The sequence below is a fragment of the Dipodomys ordii genome, unplaced genomic scaffold, assembly GCF_000151885.1.
Source record: "Dipodomys ordii isolate 6190 unplaced genomic scaffold, Dord_2.0 Scaffold45, whole genome shotgun sequence".
NCBI classification, from domain to species: domain Eukaryota; kingdom Metazoa; phylum Chordata; class Mammalia; order Rodentia; family Heteromyidae; genus Dipodomys; species Dipodomys ordii.
The window spans coordinates 7352163-7372991 of record NW_012267261.1 but is presented as its reverse complement, the minus strand read 5'-3'; the positions used below and the strand labels follow the sequence as shown (position 1 = coordinate 7372991).

At 37.7% G+C, this 20829-nt stretch overlaps 1 protein-coding gene across 1 annotated transcript in view; it reads right to left on the bottom strand.

Moving 5' to 3' along the window:
• Positions 1 to 703: 703 nt before the first annotated feature.
• Dlg1 (discs, large homolog 1 (Drosophila)) overlaps positions 704 to 20829 on the bottom strand; it is a 115884-nt gene continuing 95758 nt past the window's right edge. Inside the window, exons 20-22 of the mRNA XM_013019309.1 lie at positions 11672 to 11781; positions 7403 to 7494; positions 704 to 2488 (exon numbers count right to left, since the gene is read on the bottom strand). Coding sequence (XP_012874763.1) covers positions 2382 to 2488; positions 7403 to 7494; positions 11672 to 11781 — 309 coding nt within the window. The 3' untranslated portion in view covers positions 704 to 2381. The remainder of the gene's footprint in view (positions 2489 to 7402; positions 7495 to 11671; positions 11782 to 20829) is intronic.

The following is a 20829-nucleotide window of genomic DNA, read 5'->3' as shown; positions in this document are numbered from 1 at the left end:
CAGGCCCTGAGTTCAAGCCCTAAGACTGGCACAAAGAAAATAAAAAGTTTATAATACACTAACACAGCTACTACAATTAGTAATTTCATCATGAATAATCTAACACAACCAGGAAAACTGCACATAAGTATTTTCTTGTTAATAAATGGCTTAATAAAGACACTAGAAAGAAACACATTACAGATTTTTTTTTTTGGTGCCAGTCCTGGGTCCTGACGTCAGGGCCTGGGTGCTCTTTCTGAGGTTTCTTTTGCTCAAGGCTAGCACTCTACCAACTGAGCTACAGCTTCATGTTTGGCTTTTTGGTGGTTAATTGAAGACAGGAGTCTGACTAAGCTAGCTTTGAATTGCAATTCTCAGATCTCAGACTCCTGAGTAGCTAAGGATTACAGGCATGAGCCATTGGCATTAGCTGTATTACATATTTTAACACATAAATTAATCTTATGATTTCCTGATATTATACTTAAAAATGACTTACACTTGTATCTTGCTGAAAGGTGGTATCTCGAGCTCTTGAGATTTTCCAATTCTAATGTTGTTTATGTTTGGTAATAATCTACTACAGTTCATGTTAAAAGCTGTAATACATTGCCTAGTGGCTCTTGAATTCAGATTGTCACATAATTACCCAAACTGTTCCAAAAATATTAGCTTAAAAATAATTTTTTTCCTTTCAAAATTCAAGACACACTTAACGTAATAGATTTTACAATAAAGTTTATTAGCTGTTCTCCTCTTTCTCATAAGTGGAATGGATAACGTTGATAATTGTTTACAAATCAGCACTCACTTGTTTAAGAAACTGTAATGAGGAGGTTGTCGAAAACCACATACTTAGTAACTCCAAAGAAAATTGGGAAGCCAGATGATATAAAAGAAAAAAAAGACCAGAGAAACTGATTTCTGAAGTTATTTCTAGCTTTCACTAAAAATTTCTTACAATTGCTCACCATAAAGATCTGTGCAACCCTAGTGCAGAACAGCTTTGTGGGATGAATGTGTCTGAGGGAAAACTCCCAACAAATCGTTTGTTTCCCCCTCTATTTTCCTATTAACAAAATGAGGAGAACTAGAAGGAAAGGCAGAAGACCAAAATCAAACCCAATGACAAGAATAATAACAAAAACCCAGGGACCTTTGGAAAACTTCTGTAGGAAAGAGGAGAACACGCAGGTACTTTCATTTAGTCTAATTTCCCTTGGAGTTTCTCCTCATCACCACCATACTCCTGTTTTCAGTTGACGTGATTAAGGAAAAGAAGTCTGTTCAATTAACATTTAACTTAATAATCAAACAAAAACTGAGTAGGTGGCAAAACAAAAAATATATTTTAAATATATATATATATGTTTGTGTGCGCAACTATGTAAAGAAAATAATTCCCATAGTTACAGTTTAAAGAAAGTTATATATATATTTATATATATACTTTATTATAACAAAATAGGCAGTTATTGTGGGTAAAATATTCATTAAAATCTGACACATAAGCATACTTTAGGCTATGAATTGGACTCCATTTCCATTATCATAAAGGTTATTACTACATCTTCACTGAAATGTCTGCCTTGTCTCTATTGTGTCTATGAAATTTCTCGACCTTCTGTGTAAAAGGTGAGCTCCCCTAGCACCTGAACATGGCCTCATTTAAAAAAAGTGATCATTATGTATGAACAACTTTTGTAAGACATTTTAAGTAATGTTGCACAAGTAGATTAAAAACACTTCAACACTGCTATTCCTACCAAATGTACGGGGGGGGGGCCCTCAATAAAAGGCTTTAAGAACTCTTATGAAGAATGAATAGGCTTTGTAAAATTATAACGGTTAACTCAAGAGATGAATTTTGAAATGAAAAACACTGTCCTTATTTGTCTCTAATAAAATATTTAATAACAGAAAGTCAATTGAGAAAAGGACTTGAGAGCTAATACATTGGCCAAACCATGCTATTAAAAGTTAAGCGTGCACAGTTGCTCAAAGTCTACTAAATCATTGATTAAAACAATTTTTCTTTCATTTGTATTGAAATTCTAAAATAATGTATATAAAGCTTTTCTGAAAATCTTTTAAAGTTACTTTCCCTTAAACATTAAGGAATTTTACCACAATTTCTGCGTCTCCCCAAACCCTTAATAGCTGGTAAGGCCATCTATCTTGAGTTCTGAAAAATGGCCACAAACCAATAGTGATATAGAACAATATACATGATGTAGCATGAAGGAGACACTGGATGTCAAAATAAGCACAACTGCAGACCATGATGAGTAGGGTGTGATTCAACATGAAGCGTATTGAAGACAGACTCCAGAAGGAAAGGGCAAGGAAGTGTCAAAGAAAAGGAGGTTGTGGAAAGAGAAATACAGAAACATCACTTTTCATAATTTTTCTTTTGCTGGAACCCAGATGTAAGGACCAGTTTGTTCTTCTATAATCTGTTTCACTTGGTTGTAAATGTCTTCTAGTGTATCTCCCTGTACAATAGCTGCAACAACAGAAAGAAAATCAGAAAAGTCCATTAATTGTCTTTGTCATTACAATTATTGGTGAAATGGAAGCTGAGTCATAGAAACAGTTACTTAAATACCATCCATGTATTATTTACTTTGCAGGAAGTATTCCTTTCATTAATTTTACTATTTGTATAATATACAAAATTTTATTTAAAAACTGACTAAAGTTGAGATTTGGTCTTTATTTTTCTTTTGCTTCTTGTTTGGTTTGTTTATCATTTGAGCATGTTCATTCATTCTACTGGTGCTAGGGATTGAACCTACAGCCTTGTAGTTGATACAACTCTTAGTTGTATTCTTTTAAAACAACTTTTGTATTTCCTGTACTTTCCTGATTTTTTCACAAACGTATTTAGAAAAAATAAAGAAAAGAAAAGCTATTTTGCTTTTATTTTGGGGGCAGGATCTTAGAGAAAAGGAAGTATGATTATTATATGTAACTTTGTCCAAGTATGTTGGTATGTCAGGTACTGGAGTATAGGCAAACTGAGATACATAATTTGGTTTGTTAGTGGTTAGAGAATAATAAAATTTCTAGGTAGTTGTAAACTACACAGTAGTAAATTCTTTGGGTAGTTTATTTGCTGCCTGAAAAAAATGTGAATAATGGTAACAATCACTAAAAACTAGTTATTTGAGAGATGTATGGAGTCTGTGAGGGCTAGGAATAAGGGTTAATAAAACAAAAAGAATTCTCAACAAAAAGCATGAAGCACAAGTAGCTTTTAAAGAAAATAGAATATGTTTACATATAAATGAAAGAATTTAAAGTTGTAAATGAAATATCATGTGGTCAGTGATTTTGGAAAAGGCATTACAGGTATCTATGACATTTCATGCTGTCCCCAACCTAGTATAATATACCAAATGAATATTTCAGGTAAAATTGTATATTTGATGATTGAGATTTAGTACACATTAAGAAGGAAAGGTTTATGTGTAACCAAAAAATTTAAGCAACATAAATGTTTATAACTATTGAAATTGTAATAGTAGATATGTAAGATGTAGATATGCTTTAATATCCCTAAAGACAAAACATCTGGTTGACCAGTTTGGTACCTGTGTACTCCAAGAGCACGGGACAGGACCTCTTAGTATTTCCTGGTACAGGCTGAACAGTAAATGATGGTTTATTTTGGGGAGGAAAAGTTACTTAGAAATTACCTCAGAAATAAATACATTTAGCTTACTTTATAAATTCATTAATGGGGTGGTTAGTATCAGGTTTCTTGTTGGGAGGGAACTAGGAAAGCACAGTACTACAGACACCATAACCACGTGATTAAAACTAGCATCACCAGAAAGAGTTCAAATTGACATATGCCTTACAAGATGCAAAAGGATGCTTCATTACTTCTTTGCTATTACTGTCCCAAATGCATTTAGGTTATACTTTTTTGGCCAATACCACTGTTTGAACTCAAGACTTTGCACTCAGTTGGCTTACTTGCTCAAGTGGTACCATTTGAGTAAAGCCTCCAGCCTGGCTTTTTGCTGGTTATTTTAGAGATTAAGTCTCTCAGATTTTTCTGTCTTGTCTGGCTCTGAACCCTAGTTCTTTGGATCTTAGCCTCCCACGTATCTAGGATTATAGGCGTGAACCACTGTGCTTTAAAAAAAAAAAAAGTCAAGGTTATGTTTGGGTGCCAGTGGCTCAAACCTATATGCATATGCAAAAGAATTAAATTAGATCTTTATATCATTTGCAAAAGTTAATTTGAAATAGATTAAAAACATGAATGTAGGATCTGAAACCAAAAGCTCCTCAAAAAAACTGGGAAAAGGGTTCCTGGACACCGTCTTGGCAATAATTTTTTTAATATGACATCAAAAACCCATGTAACATTAAAAAAAATCAACTGCCAACTTTACCAAATGAAAAACTACTGCATAGAGAAGAAAACAATCATCTAAGTAGAAGGAGAGAAAAAAATATTTGCAATCTATGTATCTGATAAAGGGATAAAATCAGATTTTATATATATATATATATATATGTGTGTGTATATATATATACACACACATATATATATAAAATAACAGTACACTATATAAATTTGTGTTTATTATTTACCCTGTCTGTGTTATTTTATTCTAGCAGACTAGGACATATATGATTTAATAATCTCACTGCTGGGTATATACCCAAAGGAAATGAAATGAGTATGTCAGAGATCTGCATTTTTGTTTGCAGAAGCATTTTCTACAACCGCTAAGGTATAAGAATCACCTAAGTCAGCTACCCCACCATTTTGGAGGTGCTCTCTGGCTCTCAACTCCAGAAAGTGATGGCTGATAAAGCAGATAAGAATTCTATAAGAACTAGAGCAGTGAATTCAGCTAATGAAGTCATGGTTCCTCAACCACCACCTAAGAAGAAACACACTAGGATCGTCACAACCAAGAAAGTGGCAGGAGAGGATGAATCCTATCTTGAGACCTCAGCAAAGGCAAAGAGAAAAGTTGACCACAAGATTGGAGCAATACCTAAATCAGCTGTGGTGCCTAAACGGAAAGCAAGGGAGACCTAAAAGAGTCTTCAATACAAAACCTGAGTTCAGGAAGGAAATTCAGAAGTTGGGACAATGATATGAAAAGGTCTTCGAGTTGCTTGAGGAAATGCAAGGAACTCTGGAGTTTAAGAAAGAACTCATTGAACACTTTGAACACACCCTGAAAAAATCAACAAGCATCTAAACAAAGATAAATAAACCACAAATATACAATCGTCTTATATGACAGTGCTCAAGAAGAGGAAAGAAGTAGTTTGGTGTATTTGAGAATGTAGCATACTAATTATTCTGAAGTCTTATGGCTTTGTTTTAAGTCTTTGTTTGTTAATCGAATTGCCTTCCAGAGTCAAAAGCTAATATGTAAAAGGTGCGGAGTTTTTTTTTTGGGTCCAGTTGTGGGCCTGGGTGCTGTCCCTCAGCTCTTCAGCTCAAGGCTAGCACTCTACCACTTGAGCCACAGCGCCACTTCCGGCTTTTTTTCTTTTTGCTAATGTGGTGCTGAGGAATCGAACCCAGGGCCTCATGCATGCAAGGCAAGCACTCTACCACTGAGCCACCTTCCCAGCCCCTGGAGCGGAGTTTTTGAATATTACAAATTTCTGTTAGTAAAAGTTGGGCTGTGGCCCTGTTGGTTTGATTTGAAAGGAAAAAAAAAAAAAGAAATCACCTAAGTGCTTGCTGATGGATGAATGGATAAGGATAAAGGAAATACAGCAGAAATATCCACCAATGGAATATTATTCAGCCATCAAAAAGGAATCCTTTATTATATCTACTCAGAAGGCTGAGATTTGAGGATTGTTGTTTGAAGCTAGCCTGGGCAGTAAAGTCCAATTAACCAGAAAAAAGCCAGAGGTGAAACTATTGCTCAAGTGGTTGTACACTAGCCTGGAGCAAAAAAAAACCCTAAGAATCCTGAGCTCAAGTCCTAGTACCAGCACAAGAAACAAAGAGGAAGAAGGAATTCTGTCATTTGTGACTGCATGAGTAAGTGTGAAGGTCATTATACTAAGTGAAACAAGCCAGACAGAAAAATGATACAGTAGGATCTCACTTATGCATGGCATCCAAAAAAGTTGATTTGAAATAGTGGTTGCCAGAGGCTTTGGGACAGGGGAAATGAGAAGTTAGTCAAAGGGTAGAGTACAAACTTTCAATTATAAAAAGGTAAATGGGGCTGAGAATGTAGCTCAGTAGTAGAGCACTTGTCTGGCAAGGCCCTGGGTTTAATCCCCTGCATGTGTTCATGTGCTCACACACAAGTGCACACAAACATACACACACACACTTTCTGGGGAACTAATGTAGAGTATAATGCCTTGTGACCTCAGCACACAAATACAAAGTGTTGTTTGGTGATAGATGTGTTAAAATGAGTGCAGCAATTCACAATCTGTATGTATGTCAAATCACTTTGTACATTTTGAATATGTACAAAAATTGTCACTTTTATCTCAATGAGCCAGGAAAAATAGATTTGAGACATAGTACCACTTCTAGTTTTCTGGTTAACTGGAGATAAGAGTCTCATGGACTTTCCTGCCTGGGCTGGCTTTCAATCTCAATCCTCAGATCTCAGCCTTCTGAGTAGCTAGGATTATAGGCGTGAGCCAACTGGCACCAGGCCACATTATTTTTTTTTAAGGGGCAGTATTAAGAGTTTGAACTCAGGGCACTGTGCTTGCTAGGCAAGTGCTCTATGCATTCAGTCATATCCCTTTTTGCTTTAGTTATTTTTCAAATAGTGTCTCAGGCCTAGGCCTTTCGAGACCTGCTTCCCATATAGTTGGGATGACATTTTTGTTGAGATGGGGTTTTGTGAACCTTTGGCCCATGCCAGTCTTGACTCATGATCTTCCTGATCTGCACCTCTCCAGTACCTGGGAATACAGGCATGAGCTATCACTGTCAGCCCTAGAAATAGTAATTTTAAGAGTCTGTATTACCATTGCCTAGGTTAGATGAATTTCCTACAGGATAAAAATAACAGAACTTAAAAGAGTTCATTCTGAAATGACAGTATAATAGTTACTCTCAGTAGATTGGGACATAGCAAAATTCTATTAGAAAGATGATTGTCGAGATGGGCACCGGTGGCTCATGCTAGTAATGTTAGCTACTCATGAGGCTGAGATTTGAGGATTGTGGTTCCAAGTCAGCTTGGGAAGGTTCTTATTGTCAATTAAGCAGCAAAAGGCTGGAAGTGGAGCTGTATCACAGGTGATAAAGTGTCAGCTTTAATGAAAAAAAGATAAGCACGTGCACAAGTTCATGCCCTAGTATCAGCATTTTTATGTTTTTTGTTGTTTTCAACAACAAAAACAAAACCATAAAAAAAGGTGAAAGGGTATTGCCCCATATGGTTCTAACCTGTGAAATGTTCGGTAAATTCTTGTTCAAGTTTCATGGCTCTCTCAAATGTTTTTCTTGCTTGTTCTTCTGTTAGACGCTTATTCATCTCCCTATGAAAATAAATTTTGAAATTGGTAATTGTTGTATTTTAATACCGTTTGAAAGGAGAGAATGGCACATAAAACATAAAATCATGAAAAGGTAAACTTTGCTGAAAATATGGATGTAATTAAGAACAGATTTAATCACTGAATTTCTTTTTATACTTGGAATAAAAGGATTTTAACATTCTGCATCAGCTTCAAGTAGTCAAGTAGTCTTTTAAGTTTTGAGTTGGATGAAAATTTTGTATTAAAATGATCACAGATCTATACAGCATTTATAGAAAATAAAATAGCACATGAAACTATTAAACACCACCATGAGAAGGCAATCAAAAAAAAGACTGAGGAAAGCTTTGTAGAAGTGCCTTTCTTTACCATTAACTGAGATGTTGGGACGAAGAGGAAGGAGCACCTGCAGATTAAGAAGTTATCAACTGTCATGAATGAAACTTTCGTAGACTTACGTTGACTACAATAAAAATTGAAAACACATAAAAAACTTATAAAATAATGATGAAAAATCATTTGACAATTCAGAGTGTGAGGTGATGAACTTCCTCAGCTTTTGTTTATCTGAGAATGTCTTCATTTCTTTTAAGATCATGTATTACCAGTAGACCAAAACTAGCCTTGGATTCTGTATTTTAGCTCTGCCTGCTTAGTGCTGGGATTACAGATGTACGTCACCACACCTGGCTTCTCTCTCAGCTTTGACGTATAGTTTGCCAGGTATGGGATTTTATGATTGACAGTTTTTTGTCAGTTCTTTTAGTAAAGGAACCCTCTGCTTTCTGACTTCCAAATTTCTGATGAGAATTCTTATGGGGTATCTCTAGTGTTTGACAAGTCACTGTCTCATTGCTTTCAACATTCCATCTTCCAAAAGGTTGGTCATGAGGTGTCACAGGAATGGTCTCTTGAGTTTATCATGCTTATAGTTCACTGAACTTCTTGGATATTTATATTCTGGTTTCATCGAATTCAAGAAGGTTCTGGAAATTATTTCTTCACATTTCACTGTCTCTTTTTCTTCCTTCTCCTTTTGGGACTCTTCCAATGTGTATGTTAATTTACTTAATGGTGTCTCACTTTCCTTCAATGCCTTTTCTGTTCCTTAGACTTATAACTTCCAGTTTCTTTCTTTAAATGTACAATTCTTTCTTCTGCTTGCTCAAATCTGTATTTGAACTTTTCTAATGGATTTTTTTCAGTACTTTTCTTTTCGGCTCTAGAATTTTTTTCTTTTAGGTTTTCCTTTCAGTGATACTTCCATTTTGCTCATACATCATTTCTTGACTTTGTCTATGTCTTTTAGTTCTTTGAATATCTTTAAAACAGTTGTTTTAATGTCTTTGTCTATTAAGTCTGACATCTGGTCTTTCTCATGGACAGTTCCAACATTTTTTTTTCCCGCTTTGGTTCAAACTTTCTTTGTTTCACTGTGGTTTTAATTTTTTGTTACTGTTGTTGAAAACTGTACATCATCTGAATCTAATGCCTTACTAACTATATAGACCCAAATTTTCCTTTTCACTAGTGTTATGTTTTATGTAACATACAATTACTTGTTATTGTAGTGTTTCTATGCTTGAGGAACCAGCCTGGGCTGTAAATTTATGGTTTTGTCAAATGTTGTTTTTTCTTTTCTTTTTCTTTTATACCAGTACTGAGACTTTTAATTGAGGGCTTGGGTACCGTGCCTCAGCTCTTCAGCCCAAGGCTAGTGCTCTACCACTTGAGACACAGTGCCACTTCTGGTTTTTTGGTGGCTAAACTAGAGATAAAAGCTGGCGCCCAGCTTTTTTTTTCTTTTCGGGCACCAGTGGCTCACGCCTATAATCCTAGCTACTCAGGAGGCTGAGATCTGAGGATCACGGTTCAAAGCCAGCTCAGGCAGCAAAGTTCGTGAGACTATCTCCAATAAACCACCAGAAAGCCGGAAGTAGCGCTGTGACTCAAGTGGTAGTGCGCTTGCCTTGAGCTGAAGAGCTCAGGGACAGTGCCCAGGCCCAGAGTTCAAGTCCCACGACCAACCTCCTCCCCCCCCAAGGGCTTCTCTGTGAAGCCCTTGTTGGTCTATCATTTTTCCTTTGGCTTCCTGAGTTAAGATAATAGTATATACCACAATACTAGCTGGTTTCTAGCTATTTTCAATGCTACTCTGTCAGTAAACAAATATGTATCTTTGGTTAGTATAAATAAGTTTATTCCTAGGTTAGGCATACATTAGCATACACTCAGCTTTAGGATATACTATATGCAGTTACCAATAGGCACATTCAAATTTATACTCAACATTGATATGCGTTTTAGTTGCTCCATATCTTTGCCAATAAAGATGAGCTAACCTTTTCTTTGACATTAATAGTTTTAAATTCAGTACAGACTCAAATATCTATTATTTGGAACTTTTGATGATGTGTCTAAGCCGATTTCCCCATTGAATTACCTATTTTGAACTTTATAACAACTACTAAATGTATGGTGGTATTGTTCTTTTCTTGGTGGTACTGGAACTTGAACTTAGGACCCTGTGCTTGCTAAGCAGATGCTCTTATTGCTTGAGCCACACCTCCAACTCTTTTTCCTCTTTTGTTGGGTCAGCCATGGGGCTTGAACTGTAGGCCTTGTGTTTTGTTTTTTTTTTGCTTAAGGCTGGTGTTCTACCTGGCTTTTTTGTTCAAGGATGGTGCTATACCTGTCAGATATAATTCCATTGCTACTCCAACTCTTCCTGATATAGAATCTTAATTCTTTGCTTGGATAGGCCAGGATGCAATCCTATTTGTATTTCTTACTGAGCTAGGATGATTAAATGTGCACCACCATGACTACCCTTTTCTTCTCTTTGCTTTTTTTTTGGTCGATAGTGGGGATTGAACTCTGGGCCTGGGCACTGTCCCCTAGATCTTCAGCTCAAGGCAAGCACTCTACTACTTGAGCCACAGCATTACTTCTGGTTTTCTGGTGGTTGACTGGAGATAAGAGTCTTATTGATTTTTCTGCCTGGGTTGGCTCTGAACTGCAATCCTCAGATCTCAGCCTCCTGAGGTAGCTAGGATTGCAGGCATGAGCTACAAGCTCCCCGCTACCTTTTTCTTTTTTTTGGGCCCGGTCGTGGGACCTGAACTCTGGGCTGGGTGCTGTCCTTCAGCTCTTCAGCTCAAGGCTAGCGCTCTACCACTTGAGCCACAGCGCCACTTCCGGCTTTTTTCTTTTTTTTGCTTATGTGGTGCTGAGGAATCGAATCCAGGGCCTCAAGCATGCAAGGCAAGCGCTCTACCACTGAGCCATCCTCCCAGCCCCTACCTTTTTCCTTTGAGATGGAGCTTTGAGAATGTTTTGCCTGGGCTAGCTTCCAACTGAGATCCTTCTACTTTCAGTGTTCTGAGTAGCTAGAATTATAAGTGTGAGTCACTGTGTCCAGCCATATGACTATTTATTTGGTGATAAGGAGTTTGACTTCAGGCTGGCTTGAACTATAACCCCCCAGTCCCACATATGGCTATTTAAAAAAATTATTTTATGAACAATATGATCTTTCATTGGCCGAATATCTTAGCTAATCCTTATAAAGAAGAAACTTAGTCCAATTTAATGGAGCTGAAGTCCTTCACATATTGACAGCAAAATGTTGGTGTATGTTGAGTCAAGATTCAGAGTAGATTGTGCTAAGTTTGAGCAGCAAGACTGAAAATCTTGGGTAACTTTTTTCGTGGTAATTCCAGTAAAGCTGCTGTGATCCATCATGCTTTCAGAAGTCCAATGAGGAAAAAAAAAGTACCCGTGGCTATTTAAAGTTTTTTGTTTTGTTTTTTTGCCAGTCCTGAGGCTTGAACAAGGTTTGGGCATTGTCCCTGAGTTTCTTTTGCTCAAGGCTAGCTTTCTACCACTTGAGCCACAGCGCCACTTCTGGCTTTTTCTGTTTATGTGGTACTAAGGAATGGAACCCACGGCTTCAAGCACTGTACCATTAAGCCTCATTCCCAGTCTCTATTTAAAGTTCTAATGCATGCTACCTTACACTTCAGTTATACTAAGGATGATGTTGTCAATGACAGTACTTTCTAATCTTCACAACACTCTACAAAAGATGGGCATGCTATTATTATCTCTATCTTACAGAGGAACTGAGATGTAGGTTGTAAATGAAATACAACAGCAACTTAGGCTTGCCACTTACATAATATTTTCCATGGATTTGGGCTTAATAAAAATGGATATTGGGTAAAGTTGTGCAATCTGTAATCTCTTTATGGCATTTCCAGACACATCAAGGATACAGTGTTTGCCCTGAAATAGAATAAAAGACAAAAACGAATGAGCCAAATCCTTTCCTGTGTATTACATGTACGTTTCCTATAGGTACAAAATCTGGACTGCATTCGGTTCCTTGTTCACTATAAGCAAACTTGTCATTTCTGTTAGCAAGTTTCAGAGGGGAAGGCAAATGAAGATGATGATAATGATTATGAATAATTAATCTGCCATTCTCAAATACTATATTTTAAAGGAAATGAAAGTACAGTTCCCATATGCCTTGCTCTTAAAGACTGGCAACTTCCCCAAACTGTAACCAATATAGGATTCCCATCATTAATTTTGTCAGGGATGGGCATTACTAAAAATGATAATAAACTACCATCTTTCCATAACCATCATTTTATTTAAAAATGATTCACAGAAGGCAAAAGATCCTAAATACTACAAATCATATACATGATTTGCCAACTCTGCTGACATGCTTAAATTCACTGACAAAGTTCAATTAGGTTTTTTTTTTTTTTTTTTTTGTTGTTGGCTGTAGGGCTTGAATTCTGGGCCTGGGCACTGTCCCTTAGCATTTCAGCTCAAGGCTAGTGCTCTACCACTTGAGCCACAGCACCACTTCTGGTTTTCTGGTGGTTAATTGGAGATAAGAGTCTCAAAGACTTTCCTGCTTGGGCTGGCTTTGAACCATGATCCTCAGATCTCAACCTCCTGAGCAGTTAGGATTATAGGTGTCAGCGACTGGCGTCCAGCAAACTCTTTCACTTTTTTTTTGCCTGTCCTGGGGCTTGAACTCAGGGCCTGGGCACTGTCCCTCAGCTTTATCTGCTCAAAGTTGGCACTCTACCACTTGAGCCATATCACCACTTTTGGCTTTTTCTGTTTATGTGGTACTGAGGAACTGAACCCAGGGTTTCATGAATGCTAGCTAGGCCAGCCACATTCCCAGCCTCAATTATGTTTTTAATATACTTGAGACTTTATTTTTCTTTTCCTGGGTTCTGGGACTTGAACTTAGAGCCCGGGTACTGTCCTTGAACCTCAAGGCTAGTGCTCTATTACTTAAGCCACAGAGCCATTTCTGGCCTTTTCTGAGTAGTTTATTGGGAATGAATCCCATGGACTTTTCTGCCTGGACTGGCTAGCTTTGCACCACTATCCTCATATCCAGCCCCCTGAGTAGCTAGGATTACAGGCATGAGCCACTAGTGTCTGGCTTCTTGAGACTTTTATGTTAAATGAGGTAGCATATATTTAATCAAACAGATTTCATTATAACATTTTACAACAGGTCCCCTCTTTTACAAAGTACCTTCTAAAGGCTTGAGTCTTTGTCAATAAAAAGGATAAAAAAACGATAAAAAAAGATACTGTAAAATTCAAATATAAAGAAAGCAAATAATAAGCATACTGTGCCCATTGCTTACTTTAAATACATATTAGCATTTACATGGTTGTTTAAAATTAGTGGGTTACTAAGAAATTAATAGCTGAATGAGTTAATAGGAAGTTGGGGCCTAGTTGGAGGAAGCAGGTCATTAGTGCCTTTGAAGGGTTTTTGTTGTCCCAGGGTCTTTCACTCTTGTTCTCCACTTTCCTGGCCGCTTTCTCACCATGCACAAGCCCAGAAGTGAACAGGGCTAAGTAATGATGATTGAGACCTTTAAAATCACAAGCCAAAATAAACCCTTGCCTTGTTATTTTCTGTCAGGTTTTATCAGAGCAACGAAATGAACACATTGTTAGCTTTATTTTCTCTTTACATGTGCATAATAGTTTCAGAGTTAGATGTGATGCGCTCCTTTAGCCTACATTTCTAACAAATAGTGGTAGTTCATACATAATCACAGTATAATTCTACATGATGATCTAATGTACTTATTGGAAAAGAAATGAGATACTTCCTGGTCCAGGAAATATCTACCTAACTGACCTCCAAGTAATATCACACTCATTTAGCTGTAATTCTCCATCCATCTGGCATAGTTCTCACTCTTCATCATTCATTTCATTATTAGTAGATGTACTGCCCAAGGAAGTAGTCTATGTCTTTAGGGAGGATGGTAGGAATAGTCTTTATGGATGATGGATGCTATTTCATAAGGGTCTGGCTCTGAGCTGTCATAAAAATAAAGGATGTCTAACTTTGTGTTTTAGAAATATTTTACAGGTTTCTTCATGTAATTCTCTATATTTCTTATAATGCTCACTAAGTATTTTATATACTATTTTTTACATTATAATTGGCCTTTCTCTGTTGGTTATTTTTCACATATCTGAAGGTACTGATTTCTACATATTATTATTATTATTTTTTGGTCGGTTGTGGGCTTGAACTCTGGGCTGGGCATTGTCCCTGAGCTTCTTTTTGCTAAAGGTTAGAGCTCTACCACTTGAGCTGTAGTGCCACTTCCAGCTTTTTCTGCTTATGTGGTGCTGAGGAATTGAACCCAGGGCCTCATGCATGTGATTGCAAGCACTCTACCACTGAGCCACCTTCCCAGCCCCTACATATTATTTTTTATTAACTGCTGCTTTTAGTTTTATAAGCATTATTTTATTTTTTCTGTCAGTTGTGGGGTTTGAACTCTGGGCCTGGGTGCTCAAGGCTAGCCCTCTACCACTTAAGCCACAGTGCCACTTCCAGTTTTCTGGTGGTTTGTTGGAGATAAGAGTCTCGACAGTCTTTCCTGCTGGGGCTGGCTTTGAACTGCAATCTTCAGATCTCAGTCTCCTGAGTAGGATTATAGGCGTGAGCCACTAGTGCCCGGCTAAGCTTTATTTTAAAATGACTTTCCAATTTATTTCACAAGGTACATTTTGGAATTGAGTATTTCCTCGGTATACTATACTATTTATAATTAAGCCTTTGGCTTTACTAAAATATTTATTAACCGTAGTGTTATTCGAACTCAGAGCTTCATACCTGTCAGAGGAGTCAGAACTCCAGCTCTTTTTGCTCTGGTTCTATTTAGAGACAGTCTCACTTTTTTTTTTTAAAAAACCTCAGTCTAGCCTGAACTATTACTCTCTATTTAGATTTACTATTGTAACTTGGGTTTCCCAAGCTTTTTGCTTGGCAGATTTCAAACCACAGTCCCCTTGACCTCCACCTCTAATAGCTAGATTACATGTGTGAGCCACTGGTACCTAGCATTTTCATAAGATGCTCAAAATATTTTTCTTTTTATTTTATCTCATAGGTGGTTAGCATTTTCCTAATAAAGCTACCATTTCATTCCTATCTTAAAATTAAATATTTAACTGGTTATTTCTAAGAAAAATCAGAGAAGCAAGTAATTTGTAGTTAAGATCTACTTTTCTATCTTGTGGCTCATGCTTATAATCCTAGCAACTCAGAAAGTTGAAATCTGAAGATCATGGTTCAAAGCCAGCCTGGGTAGGAAAGTCTGTGAGACTCTTATCTTCAATTAACCACCAAAAAGCTGGAAGCAGAGCTGTTGCTCAAATGGTAGAGTACTATCCTTGAGTGAAAATAAAGACCAAAAAATAAAATAATCACAAAACTCAGGAACAGTAAGTACCCAGGCATGGAGTTCAAGCCTGCTGTACATGTGCACGCGCGCACACACACACACGCGCACACACACACACACACACATGCGCGCGCGCGCGCACACGCACACACACACACACACACACACAGTAAATTCTGTTTAAGATCTACTTTTTCTTTTTTTTTGTTGGTTGTGGGGCCTGAACTCTGGGCCTGGGCACTATCTCTGAGCTCTTCAGCTCAAGGCAAGCACTCTACCACGTGAGCCACAGTGCCACTTCCGGCTTTTTCTGCTTATGTGGTGCTGAGGAATCAAACCCAGGGCTTCATGCATGCAAGGCAAGCACTCTACCACTGCGCTACCTTCCCAGCCCCTCTTTTTATTATTTTAAAAGGAATATATACCTGCCTAGTGCCAGTGGCTCTTACCTATCTATAATTCTAGCAACTCAGGAGGCTAAGATCTGAGGATCTTGTTTTGAAGCCACCTTGGGTAGAAAACTGTATGTAAGAGTCATCTCCAACAAACTACGAGGGAAAAAAAAAAAAAGCCAAAAGCAGAGCTGGTGTTCAAGTAGTAGAATGTAAGCCTTGAAAAAAAAAACTCAGGGATAGTGCCCCGTCCCTGAATTCAAGCCCAGGACAGATGGATGGACACACAGATACAGACACAGACATAGACACACACACACACACTTAAACAGTTTAGAAGGTATGGATATAAACATTTCTTTTTCTTTTTTTTGACAGTCCTTGGGTTTGAACTCAGGGCCTGAGCACTATTCCTGAGCTTCTTTTCCTCAAGGCTAGCACTCTACCATTTGAGCCACAATGCCACTTCTAGCTTTTTCTGTTTTGGTACTGAGGAATCAAACCCAGGGCTTCAGGCTAGGCAAGCATTCTCCCACTAAGCCACATTTCCAGCATGGATATAAACATTTCTTAAGTGCCAGGAAGATGGTTAATTTAATTGTTCATTAAGATGTAAATAACAGAATAAAAGACATATTTAGAAGTATACAATTTACAGTTCTTTTTGTAGTGTTGGGGTTTGAATGCAGAGCTTTGCCTTTGCTTGATTGATGCTTGTATCATTTGAGCCACCATCTCCAGCTCACAAATGATAATTTCTGATGAGCATTTATAACCTGAAATCCCTACAATCATCTTTGTATCCTTCCTTGCTATTCTTCTCTAAACTACCACTGGTTTCCTTCCCACTATCACTTGAAAATTCTAGATTTTTTTTTTGTTAGCCATGGGACTTGAACTCAGGGTCTGGGTTCAAGGCTAGTACTCTGCCACTTTGAGCCACAGCACCACTTTCAGTTTTCTGGTGGTTAGGGAGAAGAGTCTCATGCATTTTCCTGCCCAGGCTGACTCTGAATTTTGATCCCAGCCTCTTGAGTAGCTAGGAATATATGCATGAGCCGCCAGCACCCAGCTTGAAATTTCTAGATTTTTATGTTAAGTAGAATTATCCAGCATGCATTCCATTGTTCAGTTTCTTTACTCAGAATAATTACATGCAAATTTATCTGCTGTGTATCTTCTTTTTTATTTTTGCCAGTTCTGGGACTTAAACTCAGGGCCTGGGTACTGTCCTTTTACTGTCACTCTACCACTAAGCCACATTCCCAGCTTAGTAGCTTATTTCTTTGGTTGTTGAGTAGTACATTGCTGCAACTGAAAACAAAGACTACATTTTGTCCATTCTAAATGAAGGACATCTGGGTTGTTTCCAGTTTTTGCCTGTAGCAAATATAGAACTGTTATGATCATTTAAGAACAATTCTTTATAGGGACATATGGCTTTCTTTTTCCTTGTGTAGATAATTAGAAGTAGACTATATATTAAGTTTAAGGGGAATTTGGTACCTTATTTTGTTTTCAGTTTGCACTTCCTTAATGACTAGTATTACTGAACATCTTTTCCTATGAGTATTTGAAAAATGTCTTCTTTGGAGAAATATCTATTCATTTCCTTAGCTCTTTTAAAGTTAGGATGTGTTTGTTACATTGTATAAGAGTTCTTTTAGATAGGTGGGTGCCAGTGGCTTACATTTGTAATCCTAGCTATGTGGGAGGTTGAGATTAGAAGAGGATCATGGATTCAAGCCAAAAGAGTCAGAAAAGTTTATGATACCCCTTCCCTTCTCAACCCACAGGTGGATTGGTGGTGAGCACTTGCCATCTCAAGCTATATAGGAGGCTGATAAATGTAAGAATGTGGTTCCAGGGCAGTGCAGGCAGAAAAGTCTGTGAGACTCCATGCACTGGCTCAAGTTTGTCATCTCAGCAACTATGGAAATTTGAGAATAGGCAGATAGTTGAGACCTTACCCTGAAAGTGGACAACAGGGCCACAAACATGATGGTATTATGTCAGCCTAGCAAGTAAGTCTCAAACCTTCTACCCACCATTCCCCCACACAAAAATTTTTTTGGTTTTTTTTAGTATGATCTTATATTCTTCAATCTTGCTAAATTTAATTATTAATACTAGTTTTTCTTTTTTTTTTTTTTTGGGTCTGGTCGTGGGGCCTGAACTCTGGGCCTGGGTGCTGTCCCTCAGCTCTTCCGCTCAAGGCTAGCACTCTACCACTTGAGCCACAGCGCCACTTCCGGCTTTTTTCTTTTTGCTTATGTGGTGCTGAGGAATCGAACCCAGGGCCTCATGCATACAAGGCAAGCGCTCTACCACTGAGCCACCTTCCCAGCCCCTAATACTAGTTTTTCTGTAAAATACATTAGATATTTTTTTACATGACAATCATGTCATGTGAAAATAAGGACAATTTCTTTCTTCTTTTCTACTCTGGATGACTTACATTTCTTTTTCTTGTATTACTGTTCTGGTTAGCTTTAGGCCCTCTAACACACTTTTGAAAACCAGTCAGAGTGGGTATCTCTGACAAGTTCCTTATCTTGATGGTGGAAACTTAAGAGTTGGCTTCAGGTAGTGATCGGTCTACTATACAGTAGCCTCCCAGACTTAGGACCACAGATACCAATTTGCTGAGATAAAATCTTGCTGACTTTTTGCTGGAGCAGGACTTGAACTATGAGCCTCCTGATCTCTTCCTCCCTAGCAGTTGGGATGATAGAAGAAAAAGAAGAAATTTCCAGTTTTCAGGTGCTTGAGATTTTATAAATAGTGATCAATAGTATATGTCTACTTTATAAAACTCTACTGCAGTTTGAATTTGAGGCTTTGTGATCGCCTGGCTTGCTTAACTGGCTTGTGTTCAACCACCTGCGCCAAGCTTCCAGCCCTGGATATTGGAGCTGGGAGTCTAGTGAACTTTTGCTAGCCTGAAACTGCACTTCCCATTCACTGTCTCCTGATTAGCCAATTACAGACAGAAACCATTGGTACATGACTTATGGAACTTCTATTTTCCTTGGAACATGACATAATCACTTTTGGTCAATCTTCCTTGAACAAGCATAATCACTATCATCAAGATTGTAATATTTAATAGTTTCTATTGAATTATCTTGTCTAGGTCTCTGTATCCTTTTTTTTGGGTTGGTTGTGGGGCTTGAACTCTGGGTCTGGGCACTGTCCCTGTGCTCTTCAGTTCAAGGTGAGCGCTCTACCGCTTGAGCCACAGCACCACTTCCAGTTTTTTAGTGGTTTATTAGAGATGAGTCTCACTTTCCTGCCCAGGCTGCCTTTGAACTGTGATCCTCAGATCTCAGCCTCCTGAGAAGCTAGGATTACAGGCCATCGGCAACTGGCTTATATCCTGTTATTATTTTGCCTTTATTTTGTGCTGACATCTATATATTAAAAGGCATCTCTCCCTTTTTGTACTCTTTTCTACTGAAGATTTATCTTCCCTAAATTACCTCCCTTTGTGCCACCTCTCTGTGTTTTAGACGCCGTATCTTCTAAGGACTCATTTTTATTTTTCAAATTTTTTATTGTGATTAAGTGGCTACATAATTTCCCAAATTTCACAGTATTGTAGGATAGTTATGCTTAAAGTCACAAACACATTCTAACTTTCATGGAGCAAATTCTCTATCATAGTCTATAATATTTATGAGTTCTATGAGCTTTACAATAGTTATTTCTTCCACATTGGGTGATATGTCCATTTCTTTTGTTTTGCATAGCGTCAGCTGTTCCCTCTTTCCCACTTGTTCCCTCCCTCCCATCGCTGCCATTGAGTTGCTTAGTTCATTTTGGTCAATGTCCAGTGCAGCAGATGGGTCCCGCTATTGATTTTCCCTGATTCCCTCTAGTTCTGTGCATTCCTCCTGGTTTCCCTCCGGTGTGCACATATATACCATATATGTGATCAGCAGCGTGGGATTATTTAGTAGTGATTTGACCAGATGAGTGGAAGTCCTTTGTTTCTTAAGTTTTGTTCATTTTGTTGTATCACCTTACATTTTGGATTTAACATAAGGACTCTTATTTTGTTAACTTTGGATGCTTTCTCTTTATAATAATGACTTCAGGTTAATCACAGGCCTATTCTTTTCTTTTCTGGGCATTTACTCTAAGACTGCTTTTTCTGTCTGTAAGATTTACACAAGAAATGGTTTTTCTAGGATCTGGTGTTTACTTTTCTATTACCAGTAATTTGAAGTTGGATATTATCTTTGTAGTTAAGATGAAGGTGTGGCTTATAAATCTTTTTATTTATATTTTGTGTTTATGTGGTACCAAGAAATTGAAACCAGGGCCTCATGCATGCTGGGCAAGCACTCTTACCAGTAAGCCACATTCCTAGTTCAGTCTGTAAATCTTAAAAGAAATTCAAAGGAAACATTTCAAAAAAGTTAAAGTTCTCCAGTTTGTCTCTCCTTCTAAAGGAAAACTACTAGATAGTGATCATGTACATTTTTGAAATATACGTTTAAGTATAGTGTATTATTTCCTTTCTATTATTAAAAAAAAATATTTGGTGCTGGTAGTGGGGCTTAAACTCAGAGTGTTGCACTTGCTTAGTTTGTTTGCTCAGCTAGTAAGCTAACACTTGAGCCATGCCTCTAGTTCTGGATTTTGGCTGGAATTTAGAGAGAAGAATCTTTCAGATTTATCTGTGCAGACTGGCTTCAAATCTTAATCCTTAGATCTCAGATCTTATAACTCTGATTATAGGTTTGAGTCTCTAATGCCCAGCTCCATTATGTTTTCAATGTTTACTAAATCACCATGCTGTTTCTATTTTTAAAAGCTTATTTAATACCAGGCTCTTGTGGTTTACACCTGTAATCCTAACTACTAATGAGCCTGAGATTTTAGGATTGAGGTTCAAAGCTAGCCTGGGCAGAAGTCAGTGAGACTTGTATCTCCAATTAACTACAACAAAGTTGGAAATAGAGCTATGGCTCAAGTGGTAGAACATCAGCTTTGAGTAGAAAGTTAAGTAAGAGTTTCAAGTCCCAGTACCAAAACAAATGTAATCTAACGGTTCATCCATGCTATGGGTTGGACAAATGTCTCCAAAATAAGACCCTGGTCACCTGAGTAGCAATGGAAGTGTCTTCTGTCCTGTTATTCTTTTTTTTTTTTTTTGGTTTGGTCGTGGGGCCTGA